Source organism: Theobroma umbraticum, unplaced genomic scaffold, assembly GCF_002168275.2.
Source record: "Theobroma umbraticum cultivar Fairchild unplaced genomic scaffold, ASM216827v3 scaffold_30.0, whole genome shotgun sequence".
Lineage (NCBI taxonomy): Eukaryota > Viridiplantae > Streptophyta > Magnoliopsida > Malvales > Malvaceae > Theobroma > Theobroma umbraticum.
In genome coordinates this window covers 1,105,521-1,125,390 of record NW_018397254.1, presented here as the reverse complement: position 1 = coordinate 1,125,390, position 19,870 = coordinate 1,105,521, and the positions used below count along the sequence as shown (strand labels likewise).

The following is a 19,870-nucleotide window of genomic DNA, read 5'->3' as shown; positions in this document are numbered from 1 at the left end:
AATTTGTTTCGTTTTTGCCAGGCAAGGTAGCAGAAATTGACTCATTAGTGGATTGCCGATTGCCGCCAGCTTCTCTCCTGAATTTGTCAAGTTCAAAAGAAGTTGAAGGTTTCAAATCCATATAAAATACTTTAGTTCAGTAACCCGCTTGCATGTCTGGGCAGCTGAGTAGGAAATCTGCTATGTCTTCTTCCGATATAAGGCTTTTGCAGGCCAGCTTCATTGTCTCTCAGAATAGGCTGTGTCATTAGACAATGGACGAAGCTGATCGTGGCCCAGTAGTAGTTTACCTTGCAGAACCCTCGGCAGGAATTCCACAAAATACCAGGTCCAAATCCAGGTCTTAATAAAAGAATGTAACAAAAAATTGAAAGTTGGTTTAGAATATTTGCATGATACAAAACAGTCTTAACATTTTGTATTTCATTTGCTTCCAGCTTCCCCCTGAAAGATACCGAACGTTCTGGTTACCTTAGTTGGCCATAACAATCAGTGTTACACACCTCCCAAATCTAAATTTTTAGATTAAAACAGCTATATACAAGGCTTATTAGCTCTTTTTGAGCTAGAATCCTGCGATCTATGTAAAATCTTAGCAGAATACATATTATTCATTATCTTTGACTCTGTTCAATATACTGATACACGATCAAGTAATAACTTGGACAGAGTAAAAGAAGGAAAAAACGAAAGCTTCCGGCTCATATAAAAGAAGATAAGCCACCTACATTCGCATAGTCTGCGGTCCATACAAAAATGGACTCATCATTCAGTGAATACGTACAAATATGTACCATGAACTGGGGTTGTGTCAATTTGTGAGCTTGTCAAGCCAAGAGTCCATGACTTGAGAGACAGTTTCAATAAATGCTGCTTCACTCATGCCTGGAAGTAAGGAATCCTGAGCTTCACGAACAATCTGCTCAATCACAGATTCCTTGTTCACAGTTTCTCTGCACATGATGCTTCCAATGGCGAAGGGAGTGAGCGCTCTCTCAGCCCCTTTTTTCAATAACATGGTAGAGATACGGAGTGTGCGAGCACACTCAACAGGAACATCCCACCCATAAAATTTCAGAAGTGCAATATCTTGTTCAGCATCGAGTGACTTTATATAGTCAATGGTGTCTGCAGAGTAAGGCTGTCGTGATTGTGGCCAGTAAAGCCAATCAAATGTGCAATCCTCAAACTGTAAACATAGAGCCAAAAGAAATTAGTTCAGAAATTGAAATGATCTGTTTCTCCTTCTGGTAAGATGGTGATATGTCAATCCATACAAGTTTGTTGTGCTAGATATGAAACAAAATCTGCATGTGATGATGAAATACAATAATTGCCCCCAAAAAGTGGGGATGAGCATTAGTTGATCAAGAGATAGATATACTAACTGCACCCTTAAGAGTTAAGTGCATAGACATTAAAGCAGAATCCATAGAAAATGTTTACACAAGAACTAAACTGTGACCAATCTGAGCATTAGTTTTTGCTTTTTCCCAAATAATTGAATAAGTTAGGATCCATATATGATTTCCACAATTTTCTAAAGGATTCACACGTATAAATAAACATTACCTAATATTACACCATATTGATCTTATCTGATATCAAAGAAACAGGTTTAATCAGAAACAATATTGCACGAAAGAAATGACATGGATATTGATGCTAACTGATTGAACTTCGAGTCATGTGCCACCTGTTGATATTAACTTTGAATGAAAGAAATTACTAGAAGCTAACAGATTTAATTTCAAGTCATAATTCCCATATAGGAGTAGAGTGCAAAAACTTGAAAAAAAATATAACTTTTAAAAACCAAACATGGCATTATTGGAATGATAAAACCACACTTACATTCTCAGGCAGGCAATAGCCATGATCAATTGGAATAAGCATGGTCTGGCCATCCTCCCCTTTGCCAATCAGAATATTCCCAGCATGTCTATCAGCATTTGCCATTCTTATATCGAACACGCTGATCTTGTGCACTTCTTCCACAGGGAAACCCCCAGGACCCATGTCCTCGCAACTCCCAGAGTTCTTCATAAACATCTGTAACGACCCAACCTTAACATCCTCAGGTGCACATTCGTACCCCTTCGGATGGTTAAATCCTTTGTGCAAGCACTGAACCATGCAGGTAGGGGGTACACCAGCAAACCCCATCATCTCACCTGACGAAGATCGAGGTCCACTCTTTGGATGATCCAAGATATAAGCAGCCACTTCTCTCACTGCTCCCTCTCCAACCCTTGTACCCTTTTTCAACCCTTCACCATTCGTTGATACAGGTAACCCCTGTGGGTTGTTCACAGCCATTGGCTCCTCATCAATTGGCTTAAAAATGGAAACATAATCAAGCCCCAATTTATCTTGCATAAAATAAGTCCCTCCAGTCCCTTCAGATGATCTAATTGGCTGATTCCCAATCTCCAAACCATCGAACGTCGAATGTATCATGTCCCACATAAAAGAAGGCAATTTCACCTTAGGATTAACAGTAACCGGTTCCAACCAGAAATCTCTAAAAATTGGCTCCTTTGTCAAAATCTGAAGTCCCTCGGATTGGTTTGTCTCTCCTCCTACACTCCCTCTCCTCTCATCTACATCACTCTCAGCGACAACCGAGAGTTCCAAGTCTCTCTCCACAGGCTTAGCTCGAACTTTGGCTGATTTCTGAACCAACAAATGGATGACAGCATCGTTATCTTTACATAAATCATCAATAAGCCTTTGGTCATCGACTTTTTCCCCGTTACAAAATATTTCTTGTTCATCAACATCTACAAAACCCTTCCCTTTTCTTGCTATCCTTTGCTTCAAATACCCAACATTTCTATACCTATCAACATGCAATTCAAATTCTTTCCCACAAGTAGTCCGTACAGTGATAAGCAAAAGATCGGAAAGCTTTAAAACTAAATGCAAAACATTCCCACCTTTCACGCCGTAGTCTTTAACAAGGGAATCGTTACGAGCCAATTCTCTGCCTCCGAAAACAAGCTTCTGTTTCTTCACTACAAAGCCTTTGCATGTCTGGATCCGAAGCTTAACGGAGGCTATCGAGTCCGACTCCAAAACTCGCATTGGAATCACCGAACCGGCAACCGAAAGGTAAACCAAGATCGACTCACTCGGCTGGTTATTGCAATAACCAGGGGAGCGAATCGCCTCTTGACGAACAGGACTCAAAGCAACATCGGCAACAGACATTTCTGCAAATATTGTTCTTCTTTTAATTTTTTGCAAATAATTAGGAAATTAAGGCTATTTTCTGTTGCCTAAGTCTAAAACATGAATGAGAAAAAGGGGGGGACGAAATTGAAAAGAGATGAATAATTTTTCTATCTCTCAATCTCTGCAATGGCAGTCACAGAGACTGGGGCATAGCTGCAAATTTGTTTTGTTTTGTTTCACAAAGGTAATTAAATCGCAAACTTGGTTACAAGAGACAGTGGATTCTTCACCAGACGAAAAGAATCGAGAGCGAATGTTCAAAAATGAAAGCTTTTTAAATTGACAAAAACAAAATCTGTGGAGGTGGCGATCCACCTACCCGATTAATTAACACGACTCGTCATTTTTTTTCCCGATATTGGGGCTTTTTCCGTTTCTAGTTGCGCGATCTTTTCGCCGATTTTCTCTGCTCCGATACAAAAAAGGATGTCGTCGACGATAAGAGAGAGAAGAAGAGAGCGAAAGAGAGTGGAGGAGGAACGGTAATGTAGCCGTTGGCTTTATATAAGCTTTGACCCAACGACTATAACGGGGCCGTGTTTTAAATTATAAACCCACGCCGTTAGACTGTCAGTAACGGTCGTTTGAGCAAGTTCAGAGGAGGAGCGGAGGTGCTGAGTTTACCGAAATGCCATTGACAATTTGCGTAATTTACTCAGGTAAGTTCGCCGAAGGGGCTTGGATAATTAAATTATGAGTGGGTGGAAATTAATGCCGATAAATTAGCAAAGAATTAGTTGGCAATTTGATGGGTGTAATTGTGATTAAAGGGGGATTACTCGATTTCAACGCGACATCTTTTCCCTTGAAACCGAAGTGTTCATAATTAAGTTAAGAAAGTGATGTTATTGCAATGAGTAATACTTGATAATTTACCTCATAGTGAAATTCTTGAACAATTAGATAATTAAAATATAATTTTTATTCCAAATGGAGACAAAACGAGTTGGATGCCCTTTGATTCCGCAATTAAGTTATCCATTTTAGTGATTTCTTAACTCTCAAGTAAAAGGAAGCCACATGGACGGTTTTTTAAGATGCCATCAACTAAAAATATTAATATTAACAATTTTTTAATTATTTAAATTTTTCTGAAATGGATTATTAAACATTTTGTGCATAATTTATATGTTTTATGTATCAGATTACAATTAAATAAACAAGTTCAATTAAATAAAGAATGACATATATATATTTTATGTAAAATTTTTATTCAAAAAAATCCAGGTAATTTCATTTTATTAAAACAAATGACATAAATATTGGAGTGATTGAAATGAAGGGCAATTCAGTCATCCGGAGAGCAATCATTTGGCTTTCCAGAAATGGCCATCGTCCTGGTATTGAGTTGTTAACGTCCCTAAAAGTAACGGAAAATTGCCGTGGAAGTTGGAACGTGGACCGGAAAGTGGAGATTGCACATGACCTCTGTACACTTTGTTGTAAGCTTAACGTTTCCTCTAAAAATCTTGCATTTTCCATTTTTTTTTCTTGTTTAGAGTTGATGAATTTGCCTAAAGAATATCTATTGTGTGAATACAATTCAAAGTGGCCAATGCATTGATGTAGTTTCAAGTGCATGCATTATGTATTTAGCTTGAAGTTGTTTCATACATATTAAAAAAACAAAACAGAAAACTTAATAATTAATCAAAGTATTGTTCATAATAGGCAAATATTCGTACATTCACCTGTTAATTGCATCAATTAAGTTGGTTTTATGGCACGGATTGATTTAAAGCTAATCTTATGTACAAAGGTAGTTTCTAGTACAAATGTCTAGTTTCCCTTAAGACTTGTGATTAATGTATGTACGCCATTACTCTCAAATTCGTATTTATGACTCATACATATTTTGGATAAATTTCACTTACCTTTTTTTGTGTTGCAATTTTTCTCACATGATTTGTATTTATTTTTCAATTAGGACCTGACGGATTATTTTTATTATCACAAAGAGTTAGACTATTAATTTTGTCCAATAAAATTATAAAAGTACTTTTAAATATAAACAAATGAAATAAAAATACCTTTAATTATCCAATAATTATTAATTGAAAAACAAATAGTCATAAAGTGCTAATTGCAAAAAAAAATTCACAAAAAATCATGTGAGAAAAGATTAAATAAAAAATTATGGATAAAATATTCGCATAAAATTTTTGTTGGTTACATGTTCAAATTGATGCTAAACGTTTTGACACTTTTTTAATTGAAGGTTAAACATTTCAATTATAATAATCAATGATTAAATATTTTCGATTTTTTATAATTAAGGGTTAAATCGATAAATGGATTGAGCGTGTATTACACGCTATAGAATAATTACGTAAACTAATGATATGGCATGTTGAAAAATATTTTTTTAAATAAATTTTATTATCCTCACAACGTTAAGCCAATATTAGTTTCAAACTGAAATTGCTGGAGACCCTCATTGGCATAAAATTGATTTTGCAAAAGAAAATCCATACAAGTAAGAAAGGAAACAGCTGTTTAAGGAAGACAATTGTCCCTTGTCGGAACACAAAAACTTGACGATAGGAACAAACCTTGAAGGTTCTTTTAGGAGGTTAATGGGTTGGGGATGTATACTAAGAAGGGGATCTCTTTTTGTTTTTTGGGGCAGAAGGAGTCTTGTTTTTTCTAAAGGCAACTCTTCATTGATTTGTAGAATTTGATCATTGGGTGCTCTTTGTGTCCTTTTCTTCTTGAATATTACTTTGATTCTCCTTATGTTTTTTAGAAAAAATATTATTAATGTCATGTTAAAAAATATAATATTATATATTATTATGTTAAAAAAATTTTGTTATACCTCATATTGAAAAAATGTAATTGTCATATGTTATGTTGAAGATTTAATTGTTACACATTAGGTTGAAAAATATAGTTATTACATGTTATATTGAAGATTTAATTATTATGTATTATGTTAAAAATTTAGTTATTACATGTCATGTTAAAAAATGTAATTGTTACATGTTATATTAAAAATGTAATTATTACACGTCATGTTAAAAAATGTAATTGTTATATATAATGTTAAACATTTAGTTGTTACATGTCGTATTCTAAAAATTTAATTATTACACGTCATAATGAAAAAATTATTATATATCATGTCATAATTTGAATTGTTTTAACTTTATGGAAAAGATTTTTTTTTTATAAAATTAATTTTCGTATCTTACACGACAAGTTAGCATCGATGTTGTGGCATAAATTAAACACCTCTCGTTTTAATATTTAATTTTAAAAAATAAAAAAGATTAAATTTTTAATTATTATAATTGAAATATTTGATTTTAAATTAACAAAAATTTAAAAATTTTGATCTCAAATTGAGTATTTAATCAATTTTTATCTGTTTGTACTAAATAAAAACCACACGTGTATGGCTCTTAAAAGCTGAGAATAAAGTTTATCCTCTAATCAAAAGAACGAACATATAATAATAGTAATTGATTAATAAAAATAATTCATTTCTTTTTTTTGTCAACCATCTCTACCAGGGTTCACATCCCTATCAATCTCTCCTTTGTTTGTGTGCTTGAGGAAGCTTTAGGTGCAAGGTCCAAGTTCATCGCCGTTGCACTCGAAAAAGGGTCCCAATTTCTTCTTACAAATCTGTAAAAGTACTCAGTCAATTTGTCGTTTCTTGCATTATTCTGTCTCTAAGTAACACATCTTACAATAAAGACCACTCTCTCTCTCTCTCCCTTGATTTGCCCTATTTTCAGAACAATTTCAAATCACTTTCTAGACCAACAGCCTTGTTTCGTCCATTGCCAAAACTCCTTTGTCTTCTCGTTCACAAGGGAATCAAGAAATCTTCTTTTATAATGAGAAATCCCTGTAGATTTTGATTATACATTACATTCTGACTGTTTAAAATAGATTAAAGTATGAAGAAAGGAACTTTAAGCAATAAAAGCTAGAGCAGGCAGGCAGGGGGGCACAGGGGCAGCAAAATTTTAATTGGGGGAATTGTTGAGTCTCGGCCATGAAGTTAATGATGGCTGTGTTTTGCCTTGAGCTAGCAAAGCTGAGATGGTGGCAACAGGTAAGGAAGGTTCCCTCAAAAGAATCGTTTCAAGTACATGCACCGAAAGAGAGTTCCAATGTAATGAGATTTGGCTTTAAAGTTTAAACCACACACACAAAAAAGAAAAGGCATTGGGCAGATTTAGCTGCCCAGAACATAGAAAACTGCATTATGATTCATCATCATGAATTATTATGTAAAAAGCGGAAGTGGGCCTTCTCTCTTTAGTGGCTACATTATTTGAGATGAATGATAAGATAAATAAAAAAGAAAGATTTTGATTTAAAGTTGATAGAAGGCAATACCATACAAGGAAAAGTGGTTTGAGCCTTTGAGGACTATTATTATTCTTCCATGTAAGGTAGAGATCCCACAACCCATGTGTAGGTATAAAAAATATTGATCAAATTCTTGTTTAAAAATAAAAGAGAAGACAAGTGTATTAATTTTTTTTAAAAAAATTATAGTATTAAGTTAGCTAGTAGGTCAATAGTTGCCATACCGACCCATTCCTTTGTGGGGTATGGAATACGACGTGCGGTTATCAATTATGAATGACTGAAATGGTTTGTCATAGATTAACAAGTTAATTACCTAATACCATCTTCATTCCCCCTTTATCCTCTTCATATAGTAATACATTACGTGACTTGCTCTTATGTCTGATTTCTATATTTAATTAAAATCATTATAATTTAATTAGTTGCTTTGCGACCAAACTTACTTTAAAAAAAAGATAGAGAAAATTATCTTATATTTGATCTTAAAACATTATTTATAGTTAACAATTTAGTATTTGTTTGACTTGATTTTTTTTAATTTATTTATTTTTAAAAAAGTAAAAATCAAATCAAATATAAATTTTAATTTTTTTTAAAAAAGTAATTTTTTTAATTTTTTTAAAAAATAACTTCAAGAAAAGTTCCAATGAAGAGTTTTTGTTTCTTTTTTTTTAAATATAAAAAATTTTAAAAATAAATTTATCAAATAATTTTAACTTAATTTTAAAAATTATTATTTTTTATAAAAATTTCATATTAACTTTTAAAATAAAAAAAAATTAAACCAAATATACTCTTATACTTAAAATCATCGAAAAACACTTTAATTAGATAAACGGTTCAATTAGTATTAGGGTGGAATCCCCAAAATTAAAAAAAAAAAACAAAAAAAAGGAAGAAAGAAAGTGGAGTGGTGTACTGTTATTATTATTTTTCCATCTTCCCATGGCTACTTCGATTAAAAAAACCTCAAAGCCACCGCCCAGACACACTCAAAGTTTGGATTTTCTTTTGGCTTCGTGGAACAAGATACTCTCAGACACGTGTCGATCTGAGAAAACATCAGATGACGCGCCCGTATAGCCGTTGCTACCGTTAAGGACGGCAAAGCTGTCGTACAAATGTGGCGCTTTGTAATTGGATGTGACACGCAAACTTTGCTTCTCTTGGATTTTCCAAGTGTTCGGTTTGCAAGGGTGACCGAAAATGAAATAAACAGTCAAAACAATTATATATATTTAGGCTTGTTTTTTTAAATAATGCTCCTTATTTTAATATTTTAAAAAAATTATATAAGTATTTATTTATTTATTTTATCATGTTGAAATTAAACACAATAAGAGAATAAAAATTTATTTAATTTTTTAAAAATAGTTTATTAATTTTTTCAAGTATTATAGTTTTTAATATATATTTTTTTGAAATAGTAAAAGTAAAAGTAAGAATTATCAAAATTTAAAGTTACTCTCTTTTTTTTTTTTTTCTATTTTGGCTATTCATCAAAATTCTGATTGTAAATTTGAAAATCCTTCATTAATCACATACAGCCGAAAACACAGAAGTAGGGCTTGATGTTGGACCGAAATTCAAGCATCGGGGACAGAGTAAACCCAAACGAACATTACTTTTCTTGGGATGTACATGGATTTGGACAATAGGTCCAAAGCATTTCACATATGAGCCTGGGCTTCGAGAGATCCTATGTGGGGCGGTGCTCACTGCATAAAAGTAAAAGAAGCGAGATATATCTTTGTAGGGAGGTTGGTTTGGTCTTTTCACGCATTCAACTAACTTCTTTACCCGCCAATTACTAACCAACTCCCTCCCTCTGGGTTTTTTTCTCTCTTGAAACGACAAAGCCAGTCGAAATCTCTTTTCTCACTTGTGAAACCCAAAAATGGTGACCAATATTATTGTTGCCATCCTTTTTCTTATCTCCACCTTCTTGTCACACTCGAAAGCTCTCCGATTCCCTCAAGAGCTCTTCAACTTTTCCTCAAATCAAATCTCCATTGTTGATAACCCCTCAAGGCCACCTTCTTCTTCAGCCTCTCCGACTCCATTGTTATCGCCAGCAAGTCCTGCAGTTTCTTCCCCTCTGGTCCCTGCACTATTCATTATTGGGGACTCAACCGTTGACTGCGGCAACAACAACTTTCTTGGTACCTTTGCACGTGCTGACCGCCCTCCTTATGGTCGAGATTTCGACACCCATCAGCCCACTGGACGCTTCTGCAATGGAAGAATCCCAGTTGATTATCTCGGTAGAAACTGAAAACCGTGTTCTTTATTCATTCTTGTTCTTGTTCACTTCTTTGGCATTTGTGTTTCTTTTTGGTTTCTAAGAGAAAGAGAGAGTGGAGGAAGAGAAAACAAAATTGAAAATCTAACTCTTGTTTGCTTTTCTGTTGAGAGTTGTTTTCAAGAAAATGAAAATATGTGTTAGAATTAGTTTCTTTGGTTTTTCATTTCGTAATGCTTCCCTGTTTTAGTCATCAAGAATGTGAGGTGTTTCATGGCATTTTGAACTTGGTGGTCGCAATCTTTTGTTTTCTTGATTCTGTTCTTCATTGTCTTGTTGGGTTCCATTATTTGATTCCCTTTTGTTCTTAGGTAATGATTTTCTCTGGGGACTGAATTCAACTAAGAATAGTACTGGAATATGGATTTCTATCTTCTTTTAGGTGTTGGGTGACACTGGATTGGATATAAAATTCCGATTTTCATTTTCTTTATTCCTCTTTGGGTATTGATTAATTTTGATCAGCATTGCATCTTGGACTTCCCTTTGTGCCGAGTTATCTTGGACAAGATGGAGAGCTCGAGGATATGCTTCATGGAGTCAATTATGCATCTGCTTCTGCTGGCGTTATATTCTCAAGTGGATCAGAGTTGGTATGATTCGAACTATTTCTGTCAATAGTCTTCTTCTGGATATTAGCTTGAGTTATTCATTGACTTTATGAACTAAAATCTGGATTGAATTTGTCAAAAGTGGTTCTGTTCTGATGTATATCATGTGTGATTCAGACTCAAAACCTCCCCTGCTTTGTGGCAAATGGTTAGTGGGAAAATAGAGTACAAGAGATCCCAGGATCTCATGAGCCTTGTGACCCTAGTTCTCATGGTTTTATTTTATTTCTATTTTTTCAAAACCATATTTGGACTCATGTACCTGTCACCATAAGCCTTTGATCTGTGTGGCTGTCCTTGGATGTCGATTGAAGCTGTCATAGCATCTGTTCTTCATGTAGGGTCAGCACATCTCATTCACCCACCAAATTCAGCAGTTCACGGATACTTACCAGCAGTTTGTTTTAAGCTTGGGTGAGGATGTAGCAAATGATCTCATTTCCAGTTCGGTGCTTTACATTTCTATTGGGATAAATGACTATATACATTACTATTTGCGTAATGTATCTAATGTGCAAAACCTATACCTACCTTGGGGTTTCAACCAGTTCTTAGCATCTACAATGAGGCAGGAAATAAAGGTAACTATCACAGCCTTCTCTTTGTTTTCACTTACTGGTTCAGATGTTGGCATTATATCTAGCCAAAATAAGCTTGTAGTCGCCAAGTTCTTAAGCTTCTAGTTGCTCCCTTACTTTCATGCTCAATTCCAGTTGTCAACTCTGCGATTGTCAAAAAATTAATTCATTACTAGCAATTTTGGCTCCGGGAAATCCCTGACCTGTAAATATTGGTAAAACAGAACTTGTACAACATAAATGTTAGGAGACTGGTGATCATGGGGTTACCACCCATTGGTTGTGCTCCTTACTACTTGTGGCGGTACAAGAGCAACAAGGGAGAGTGTATTGAAGAGATAAATGACATGATTATGGAGTTCAACTTTGTCATGAGATACATGACTGAGGAGCTTCTTCATGAGCTTCCTGATGCTCACATAATTTTCTGTGATGTGTTTCAAGGGTCCATGGATATAATTCAGAACCATAAGCGTTATGGTATGATCATCTGACCCTTTTTTTTTTTTTGTATTTTGTATTTTATTCAAGATCCTTGAACTACCTCTAAATCTAATGCTGTTGTGCGCTCTCATTTAGATTTTAAAGTTACAGCTGATGCTTGCTGTGGGCTAGGGAGATATAAAGGATGGATCATGTGCATGTCACCAGAAATGGCATGTCGTGATGCTTCCAATCACATCTGGTGGGACCAGTTTCATCCAACTGATGCAGTGAATGCCATCCTTGCAGACAATGTTTGGAGCAGCCGGCACACAGAAATGTGCTATCCCATGAACTTGGAAAAAATGGTTGTCTCCAAGCCCGAGTAACCTAAGATAGAATCTTCAACAATGCTTGAAACATTTGATTCCTCTGCTAGCAGGTAGCATTCTTAACTGCTACATCTATTAGTAACAAAACTAAGAGTGACAGTAGCATCTCTACGGTCTGACTGAGAAATTTGTTATTAGGATTGTCAAGATTTGACACTGCTAATTTCTGACTGCTTTATGATGGAATAACAATACATCTCATTCATGTTTCAGTCCAGTGTTCTCAAAAGAAGGATCATCTTCAATATCTGATCTCAGAACAAAACTGGGAAAAGCAGTTGTCATGTCCCTGCAACATAAATTCCCATTTATAGTCAATTAGCTCTTATCTGCTGTGATCATAGAACTAGTACTGTATAATAGAAATTCTAAAGCTAGATATCTTTGTTTATGGATGTAAGTATACATTTTTGTTAATGAACTGTTGAATCCGGCTCCTACACTGAAGTTCTTGTTTTTGGTTAGGAGGCTAAGAAAAGTAAAAAGCTCTGTATCAAGCTAATAGAACAATGGCCAATGCAAAGCTTCCTGAATACCACAGAATGTTGATGTTTCATTAATTCTTTCATCCCTGCTCACTTGGTTCTTCATTAAGACACTAGGATGATGTGAATGCATTCACAGTTATTAACTTAATATAAAGAGTTGGGAATTCAAGTAAAAGAGATTGCTGAGAGCATATAATGATTCAGCTCTCTGCATAAAAACATAAAAGCAGCAAGAGAGGAGCTTACTTCAAATGTGGGACAGTCATATTTTTCAGCAAAGTTGGATTGCGAGCCACGAATTCCTTCCACTCTTCCAGATCGATCTTTCCATCTCTTTTTGAATCTGCATCTTCAAATGTCTACGAGTATGAAAGGTGAAAATTAGGCTGAATCATAGAGCTACTGCATTAACTAGTATGCATTATATCTTTTTGCTAGCCTGACCTTATCAATAATGACTTCGACATCATCATCAGAAAGAATCAAGTCTGACTCATCTAGAAGAGCCCAAATCATCTCCTTGACCTTTTACCAGAAAGTTTAAAAATTAGCCTAAATGCCTAATTTTCATGGTTATGAAGTATGGGGTTTAGGGTGCCTGCTAACTTGACCACAAAAAGCTATTGGATCCAAATTATGCTGTTTACCTCCTCAGGTTCAATGAAGCCAGATTGCCCTATATCATATAATTGAAATGCAACTGCAACATAAACGCAACAAAGCTTTCATAAATTTACCTGTGCACTTGCATGCATACAGACATACACTCAGAAACATGCAAAGGAGAGGAATTTCTTACAACCAACTTTTTCTGAGCGAGGAGCGTCTGGGTGAAAGACGCTCAGAGATCGAATGAACTCTCCAAAATCCAGAAACCCATCATGGTTGGTGTCAAAGAGCTGGAAGATCTGTCATCAAATCAGGAATTTGTTAATTGTTGTCTCCAGAAAAATGACTGCAATGGACCAGCAGTGCAGAGAAGTGACCCTGTCTGCAAAGAGACTTTGCTTGTTGCTGTTTCCGAATAAGCCAAGCTGAAACTCTTCCTGTACACTTGAAACTGAAAGTTAGAAACAATACTTTACGTGAATAACTCTGACTAACTAATATTAAGGCGCTGGATTAGTACCCTAATGAATTTTGAAAGGTTTAGGTGAGTGGCAGATAAAACTAACCTTGCTTAGATAGCCATCATTGACTAGAGAACTGCTTAGTTTTCTGAACAGCTTATACAAAGCTTTAACTTCAGTTTCTTTAACTGCAACATAGAAAGTTACCGACTGGTGAAACTCAAATCCGCGAAGCAAATATCAACATGAAAGCAAGTAGATAGAGATAAGATGCAGCTTACTTACAGCAGGTTTGAGCAGCAAGAATGGCTGTGTCTTCATATCCAACCCGCTGCTTCACGCAAGCGCAGCCCATCAAATGTTCTTTCTTTTTTTCTCCTAAGGTTTGATAATTTACTCAAACTTAGAGAAGGACAATCATATACCAGCAAAGAGAATTGAGAAAGCTTGTTGTGCTATTGTCCTTGTATCCTCCATGAACGTGGAAAAAGGCCTAAGGACTTGATTGAACATCTTGAATTTAAATTGCAAGAATTTCTATAATTACTGTTTCTTTTTACATGTGAGTCTACATGCCGTTTATCTTTATTCCTAATGTTTGAAAGAGTGCTGAAAATGACTCAAGCTTTCCTTCTTCGACAGCGTTTTTCCTTAATGTGCCAGTACTTTCAACTTTTAGTCAGAATCTGGTTCTTCTTTTGGCATCCGAATGTTGCTCGGAATGGAATTGTTCAATACAAACAGCTCATATGGTGGAAGAGAAAAGCTTTGCTCATTCCTTTGACAGCTTAATCAAATAATTTCAGAGCCGATATTCTTCTAAATATAGGCTTAATTTATGCGAGGATGAATGGGTATGTGCTGTTCCATTCTGTTTGGCAAATCTGAAGCTAGACCTTGACCAATCATAGAGGAACAGGAAAAAAAAATGGGAGGCATGAATTACTTGAATTGCTTAGTAGTGCACTTTGGCCATGTTTTTGGGAAGAATGGTAGCAAGAAATTGAGTACTGACAATGGAAAACCTCAGAGGTTTCCTTTCTAGAAATATTCTTATGGAATGCAATTCAAAGTGAACTGAATGCACATTGCAGAACAATGTAGAAACCTGAAACTGTATTAGTAAATATGTTTACTTGTTGGTAATATGGCCATGGGTGAAAGGTAATGAGAAAATCAAAGATAAAAACATATTTGTGGTGGCTGCAGCAGCATATTCGCTTTATGCTCCATTTATAGACAATAGGTACAAGAAAAAGACCAGCACCCTTGCAAGTTGCAGAGTTAGTAGATGACAGGTTTCCATTTCACATTTGAATTATAGATATACAAGTACAAAAAACGACAATCAGTCACTGCAGTTCAAAAAGAAGAGAAACAATGTGAATTATAGATATACAAGTCCAACATCAAATATTTGATTGAAGCATGCACGAGGAGAGTATTATTTAAAGTTGCAGACAACTATGGGGTTCTACTCTCTTTCCATCCTTTTTATGCCCCTTCAAATGCAACCACAAAGACATCCTACTTCTCCATTGCAGGTTTTTTCTCAAACTTGGTAGCATGTTGAAAGAAAATTCGATTGAGTGTGTCATCTTCATCTGTTACTCCTAATCTGGGACTTCACTGGTCAGTACAAAGCTGGGAAACGCGAGGGTTAATTCCCTGGAAAATAATTTCCAAAGTAGAAAATCAGGAATTTAATGGCATACATCATCCAAACTGATATAAACTTTTACTGATTAGTTACTCTTAAATTATCAAGGGGCTAATGGAGTAACAAAATGTAAATCTTCATTAGATGCCTAACATTGGAATTTTGCACCTTCAAGAAATTATACGAATGATGGTCCTAGTTAAACTACATGCTCACTAACTAGTGTGGACTGTAAGTAATGAAAAGAAGCAAAAAATTTAGATTATAAAATAACTTAGTAGTAAAAAGATGAGGTGAAAGATCTTTAGAACCCACTTCAAATATGGAAGAGTCATGTTTCTTATGATAGATGGATTCTTTTTCACGAACTCCCTCCATTCTTCTTCATCAATCTTCCCATCTCCTTTCATATCTGCTTCCCTCATGGTCTGCACAAACATGACCAAATACAAATATCCAGAAAGCAGAATGATAGAAATGCAACAAATTAAACAGTTTACATTGTCTGATACCTTTTCCACAATTGATTCCACTACATCATCGGAAAGATCCAGATTTGACTCACTAAGTAGAGCAAATACCATCTCTTTCAGCTTCCAGTTAGGTAATCATAGAAACAATGAATAAGATAACCAATCAGAATCTTAATAAATGATAAAAGGAAGAAGATTAATAGTAACGTATAGAGGTTCTAGAATAATGAAAATGGAAACAGGATGCATATACCACCTCAAGCAGGGATAATATGCTACACTACAAGACCTCACACCAGAACAAGATATACATCATTAATTCTTTTGGAAAACATTAGAACATTGTTGGAAAAAAAACAGTATATCCAACCTGGCAACTAACACTTCATTTGCAATTCTATGCATAAAACCTTCAAAAAGATAAAGCATTCTTTAATATTTTTAAGAAATTTATGGTGAAACATAATCAAGAATTCTTTTCACCCCTCATTATGGTAGTAAAACACCAACTTGAGTCCAACATAACAAAACCTAGCAATTTCATAGTGATAATAAGCTGGTTGGAGGAGGACAGGATTCAGTTCAGGAACACTAGATAACATGTGACTAGCAACTTTAATAAAAATGAGTGTGATACGAACTTATCATTGATATTGATGTTATTTTTGAATATTCTTAAGCAAACAATGATCACAAGAAGAAAATTACAAAGTACTTACCTCTTCAATTTCAATATAGCCAGTCTGTCGTAGGTCGTACAATCTAAATAAGACTGGAAGAAGATATATTTACTGACTTTAGTTTCCAGTGATAAGACTAAGAGCCTTGAAAGACGTGTTACGATGCCAAAGAATATTGGCTTGATAGCAAACAACACCCGGGAGGAAGAAAAGGAAGATATCATAACATTTTATCTTTGATATGTATTACGTACATGCAATCTTATCTGATTCCGGAGCATTGGGATGGAAGATGCTTAAAGACCGAACAAACTCTCCAAATTTGATAACCCCATTACATTTGACATCAAATAAATCGAATATCTGCAACAAAGTCCATGCAGTTTGGAGAAATTTCTCTGAATTAACATATAAAAAATGCTGGAACAAAATAATTACGAATGAAAAGATGCTCACCCTATCTGCAAAGAGATTCTGCTTACTGCTGTTTTGAAAAAGTGCAAGCCGGAATTCCTCCTGTTCAGAAAACATGCTGGAGAAATTACTACTTAAGTCAAAGAAAACGGTGCAAGAACTCATTTTAATCTTTCCAAATTCAAAATAAGCTATGACTTGCAGAGTGCCCCTCCAACAGTGGAAAGTAATCCACAAACAGAAATCACATATCTGAACCAAACTGGAATGGATATACCTTGTGAATCAGACCATCGTCAATTATAGTGCTGCTTAACTTCTTGAACAGATCATGCAAAGCTTCTACTTCATTCACAGTAACTGTCAAATAATAAGAAATACTCTAGACTTAGACAAGTGAACCGCAAAGATTACACAAACTAATACCTGGAAATCTGCATGATTCAATATGCTGATACAGCAGTACATTCAATTGGATTAGAGCCACTTCTTAATACTGAATAGTTAGATAAACTCTAGTTGCTTATAGGCTCTTGACATGGTTATGATCTAAGGTGGCCCCTCAAAAGCCAGAACCTGGCCAAAGTCAACAGATGATGTTCATGAGGCAGTTATGCTATGGCAAACAATAGCAAAATGATGCCACAATAAACATTGGCAGCACTAACAGGAACTTATGTGTAGCATTGAGAAAATGGCCTCATGGGTGCAATATCATAGGCAATTGGGCATAGCCACAAACATAAAGTGAAAGTACATGACAGTATGAAGCGGAAAAACTTAATTGATGCAATCATGTGGTCATCACTCAACAGTGACATTGGCCAAGCATCTGCCCAAAGGTAATGCTGGCATAGACAAGGCAAGACCCCATTGAAGTAAGTTTAGTATGAAACTTGAGCCAACCAAGAGTAAAACTTTGAGCCTCACCTAATACTTGATACTTGAGCTGGTTGTATGGCTTACCCAACTAATATTCTCTCAACTGACAACAGGTATGTAAGAAATGCAAGGTATGTATGTGTAAATGCAGGCCATGACGAGAAAAAGTGAACTTCCATCCAGCCTCATAAGGAATGAACTGAAAGTGGAATATGCAGGGTAGATGTCCTTTTTACTGTGAACAGGAAAACTAAATCAAAGGTTTACTGCAGAGTTATACGTCTCTACAAGTACACTGTTCTATTATTGTTTCCACAGTTCTCCCTCATTCATTTGGCATAGATGTAGAACTTAGTGCCGATTGATACAAATTGCAACAAAGAAGAGCAAAACATATAAAGTAGAAACACCAAGACTAAGTTCATTCTTCACTTTCTAACTTACAAGGTGTTTCAGAAGCAAGAATGATAGGATCTTCATACCCAGGTTTCTGTCTATCTTTCTTCAAGCAAAAACAAGCCTTGAAAGCACGCATGATTAATTCAAAAGAAGATTATATGCAATTGAGTTCATGCAAAAAATGCTGCCCAATGAGACCTGCCACATCCAAAGGGATTTTTGCATCAATCCAACAGGTAACACTTATAAATCAAAACTATCTGGATACACATCATCATTTTGCCACGAATATTCTCTCAAAAATACTACTACTATGATGTATGAATCACGATGAAACAGCCACCGTTCAATAGTGTCTGGAGAAAGATATGCCATGGAAATAAATCATTTGACTGTGATTTGCCCAAAATCCAAATTGAGTTAGAAACAAAATGCAGCGAAGTCTCATAAACTCGATTGAGCGAAGTGGGCATTAGAATTTGATCCTCTTAATTGCTTGAGCTAAATCTTAGACAATAAAAGGAACTGGGCCCAAAAGAAATCAAGATACCAAGAAGACAGGACATCATGCTAGAAGTCAACATAACTAGTTTTACAGAATGATGCTGCAATCAAAGTGCTTCTACTATAGTTGTAGGACCCAAACCAAGAGAAAAAAAAAAAAACACGGCAAAATTGTCCTCCAACCAACAACTGTTCCATTCTTTCCAAGCAGCCACGCTTTTAACAGTGCCAACTGTTAAACGGATTCATCCCAGAAAACACAAAAGCAAGTAAGATATTATATCAATTCATAATCAATCAAACAGATGAATTTCCTTCCATATTCAAGAAGAAGAAAGTTAAACACTTCGTTTTCAGACAAAAACAAAGACACCCACATGCAAATATGAAGGTAAAACATCAAGCCAAACTTGTTTACGATGAGCTAACAAGAGACGAGACAGGTTTCATTAGGTGCATGAGTTGACCTTGGTGGCGGTGTTTTTCTTGAAAATCGAAAAAAAAGAAAGAAGAGAAAAGCTTGATGATTTCAGAACTCCATTAGTTGAGCCCAGCTCTGTACTCCACTTGCTTTGTGCTTCTTCCTTTTTCCTAGTTGTGCTTGAATTTGCAGTTTATAAATGGCTGATGACAGCGCTTCTGACGGATTCATCTTCCCTGTTTCTTTCGAACTTAATATATATATTTTTAAAGTCTTCGCTTTTCATTTTTTTATCAGACAAAAACGTGGACACCAACCTCGTCCGTCCCCAGCTTAACATGATTGTACGATTCCATACGGTTAGTTTTGTACCCTTAATGCGTTAACTACCATGGCTGATGGCCCTTGCCCCATACCGTGAAAGCAAATATTTCTTTCGCACTGGTTGTTCAGTTCTTTTAAGATAGAGGTAAAGGTTACAATTTCTTCTTCTTCCTATGCAAGTAAAGCCAAAATCACATGACACGTCGATCAGAAGTTTGTTGTTAGAACTTGTGGAACATAATCATCATTTCATTATTAGTCCCATCAACTTTAAAATATTAGAAGAATAATTCTTAGAAGCAATTATATATTTCACATGAAATCTTACGTATCCAAGCTATTAGCATTAGACTTTTCCATAGATCTTCTTCTCTACGTTAGACCGGTAATTTTTCCATGAGAGTAGAAGAAATGAGGGCCTTTTAGTCTCAAAATTATTTGATTATTAGCTTCATGTTAAGCCATTTGCTTAATGAAGATTAGAGATGTAAACAGGTGGTTATTATATGGTATTATTCGATCTAAAGTTCAAGTTAGAGATGTAAATGTGTTGAACAACGAGGATGGAGTTGCTTTGCTCATTAGATTGACTAAACTAAACATATGATTAATAAAATAAAAGTTATATGAATTATGACCATTTTAATGCATCAGATTTGTTGGGAGAATTAGAACGCAAAGTG

At 35.3% G+C, this 19,870-nt stretch overlaps 4 protein-coding genes across 7 annotated transcripts; 1 reads left to right on the top strand and 3 right to left on the bottom strand.

The window, feature by feature from the left end:
* Window positions 1-495: 495 nt before the first annotated feature.
* Window positions 496-3,725, bottom strand: LOC110417432 (phosphatidylinositol 4-kinase gamma-like protein). The gene is made up of 3 exons (XM_021429799.2): window positions 3,557-3,725; window positions 1,855-3,215; window positions 496-1,189 (listed from the first exon to the last, which is right to left on the bottom strand). Exons 2-3 carry the CDS (start codon window positions 3,211-3,213, stop codon window positions 812-814), a joined length of 1,737 nt encoding a protein of 578 aa, XP_021285474.1. The 5' UTR covers window positions 3,214-3,215; window positions 3,557-3,725; the 3' UTR covers window positions 496-811.
* A 5,717-nt stretch (window positions 3,726-9,442) lies between these two features.
* LOC110412655 (SGNH hydrolase-type esterase superfamily protein) lies at window positions 9,443-11,877 on the top strand. The gene is made up of 5 exons (XM_021423250.2): window positions 9,443-9,830; window positions 10,334-10,461; window positions 10,821-11,060; window positions 11,282-11,537; window positions 11,637-11,877. Exons 1-5 carry the CDS (start codon window positions 9,464-9,466, stop codon window positions 11,867-11,869), a joined length of 1,224 nt encoding a protein of 407 aa, XP_021278925.1. The 5' UTR covers window positions 9,443-9,463; the 3' UTR covers window positions 11,870-11,877.
* A 7-nt stretch (window positions 11,878-11,884) lies between these two features.
* Window positions 11,885-13,906, bottom strand: LOC110412664 (calcineurin B-like protein 4). 2 transcript variants are annotated; one of them, XM_021423262.2, is made up of 8 exons: window positions 13,716-13,906; window positions 13,536-13,618; window positions 13,347-13,406; window positions 13,160-13,268; window positions 13,008-13,060; window positions 12,805-12,885; window positions 12,607-12,719; window positions 11,885-12,161 (listed from the first exon to the last, which is right to left on the bottom strand). In XM_021423262.2, the coding sequence occupies exons 1-8, from the start codon at window positions 13,783-13,785 to the stop codon at window positions 12,071-12,073; spliced, it is 660 nt and encodes a 219-aa protein (XP_021278937.1). In that variant the 5' UTR covers window positions 13,786-13,906; the 3' UTR covers window positions 11,885-12,070. The 2 variants fall into 2 exon arrangements, with proteins under 2 accessions (XP_021278937.1, XP_089639237.1); XM_089783111.1 differs by lacking the exon at window positions 11,885-12,161 and having other exon boundaries at window positions 12,603-12,719.
* An 827-nt stretch (window positions 13,907-14,733) lies between these two features.
* LOC110410296 (calcineurin B-like protein 8) lies at window positions 14,734-19,174 on the bottom strand. Of its 3 annotated transcripts, XM_021419949.1 has the most exons (9): window positions 18,910-19,174; window positions 17,984-18,136; window positions 16,935-17,017; window positions 16,700-16,759; window positions 16,498-16,606; window positions 16,283-16,335; window positions 15,603-15,683; window positions 15,406-15,518; window positions 14,734-15,098 (listed from the first exon to the last, which is right to left on the bottom strand). In XM_021419949.1, exons 2-9 carry the CDS (start codon window positions 18,072-18,074, stop codon window positions 15,044-15,046), a joined length of 645 nt encoding a protein of 214 aa, XP_021275624.1. In that variant the 5' UTR covers window positions 18,075-18,136; window positions 18,910-19,174; the 3' UTR covers window positions 14,734-15,043. The 3 variants fall into 3 exon arrangements, with proteins under 3 accessions (XP_021275624.1, XP_021275608.1, XP_021275615.1); XM_021419933.1 differs by having other exon boundaries at window positions 15,406-15,683; XM_021419940.1 differs by having other exon boundaries at window positions 15,406-15,683; window positions 17,984-19,174.
* Window positions 19,175-19,870: the final 696 nt, after the last annotated feature.

Coding starts and splice junctions, on each gene's coding strand:
- LOC110417432 (XM_021429799.2), bottom strand. CDS start 3,213: ATGTCTGTTGCCGATGTTGCTTTGAGTCCTGTTCGTCAAGAGGCGATT. Junction 1,190..1,854: donor GCTATTGCCTGCCTGAGAAT/GTAAGTGTGGTT, acceptor CTATGTTTACAG/TTTGAGGATTGCACATTTGA.
- LOC110412664 (XM_021423262.2), bottom strand. CDS start 13,785: ATGGGCTGCGCTTGCGTGAAGCAGCGGGTTGGATATGAAGACACAGCC. Junction 12,886..13,007: donor GCTTCATTGAACCTGAGGAG/GTAAACAGCATA, acceptor TTCTGGTAAAAG/GTCAAGGAGATGATTTGGGC. Junction 12,162..12,606: donor ATGACTGTCCCACATTTGAA/GTAAGCTCCTCT, acceptor TTTATGTTGCAG/GGACATGACAACTGCTTTTC.
- LOC110410296 (XM_021419940.1), bottom strand. CDS start 18,074: ATGCGTGCTTTCAAGGCTTGTTTTTGCTTGAAGAAAGATAGACAGAAA. Junction 17,018..17,983: donor TCTTGCTTCTGAAACACCTT/GTAAGTTAGAAA, acceptor ATTATTTGACAG/TTACTGTGAATGAAGTAGAA. Junction 15,684..16,282: donor GCTATATTGAAATTGAAGAG/GTAAGTACTTTG, acceptor CCTAACTGGAAG/CTGAAAGAGATGGTATTTGC.
- LOC110412655 (XM_021423250.2), top strand. CDS start 9,464: ATGGTGACCAATATTATTGTTGCCATCCTTTTTCTTATCTCCACCTTC. Junction 9,831..10,333: donor AATCCCAGTTGATTATCTCG/GTAGAAACTGAA, acceptor AATTTTGATCAG/CATTGCATCTTGGACTTCCC. Junction 10,462..10,820: donor TCTCAAGTGGATCAGAGTTG/GTATGATTCGAA, acceptor TTCTTCATGTAG/GGTCAGCACATCTCATTCAC.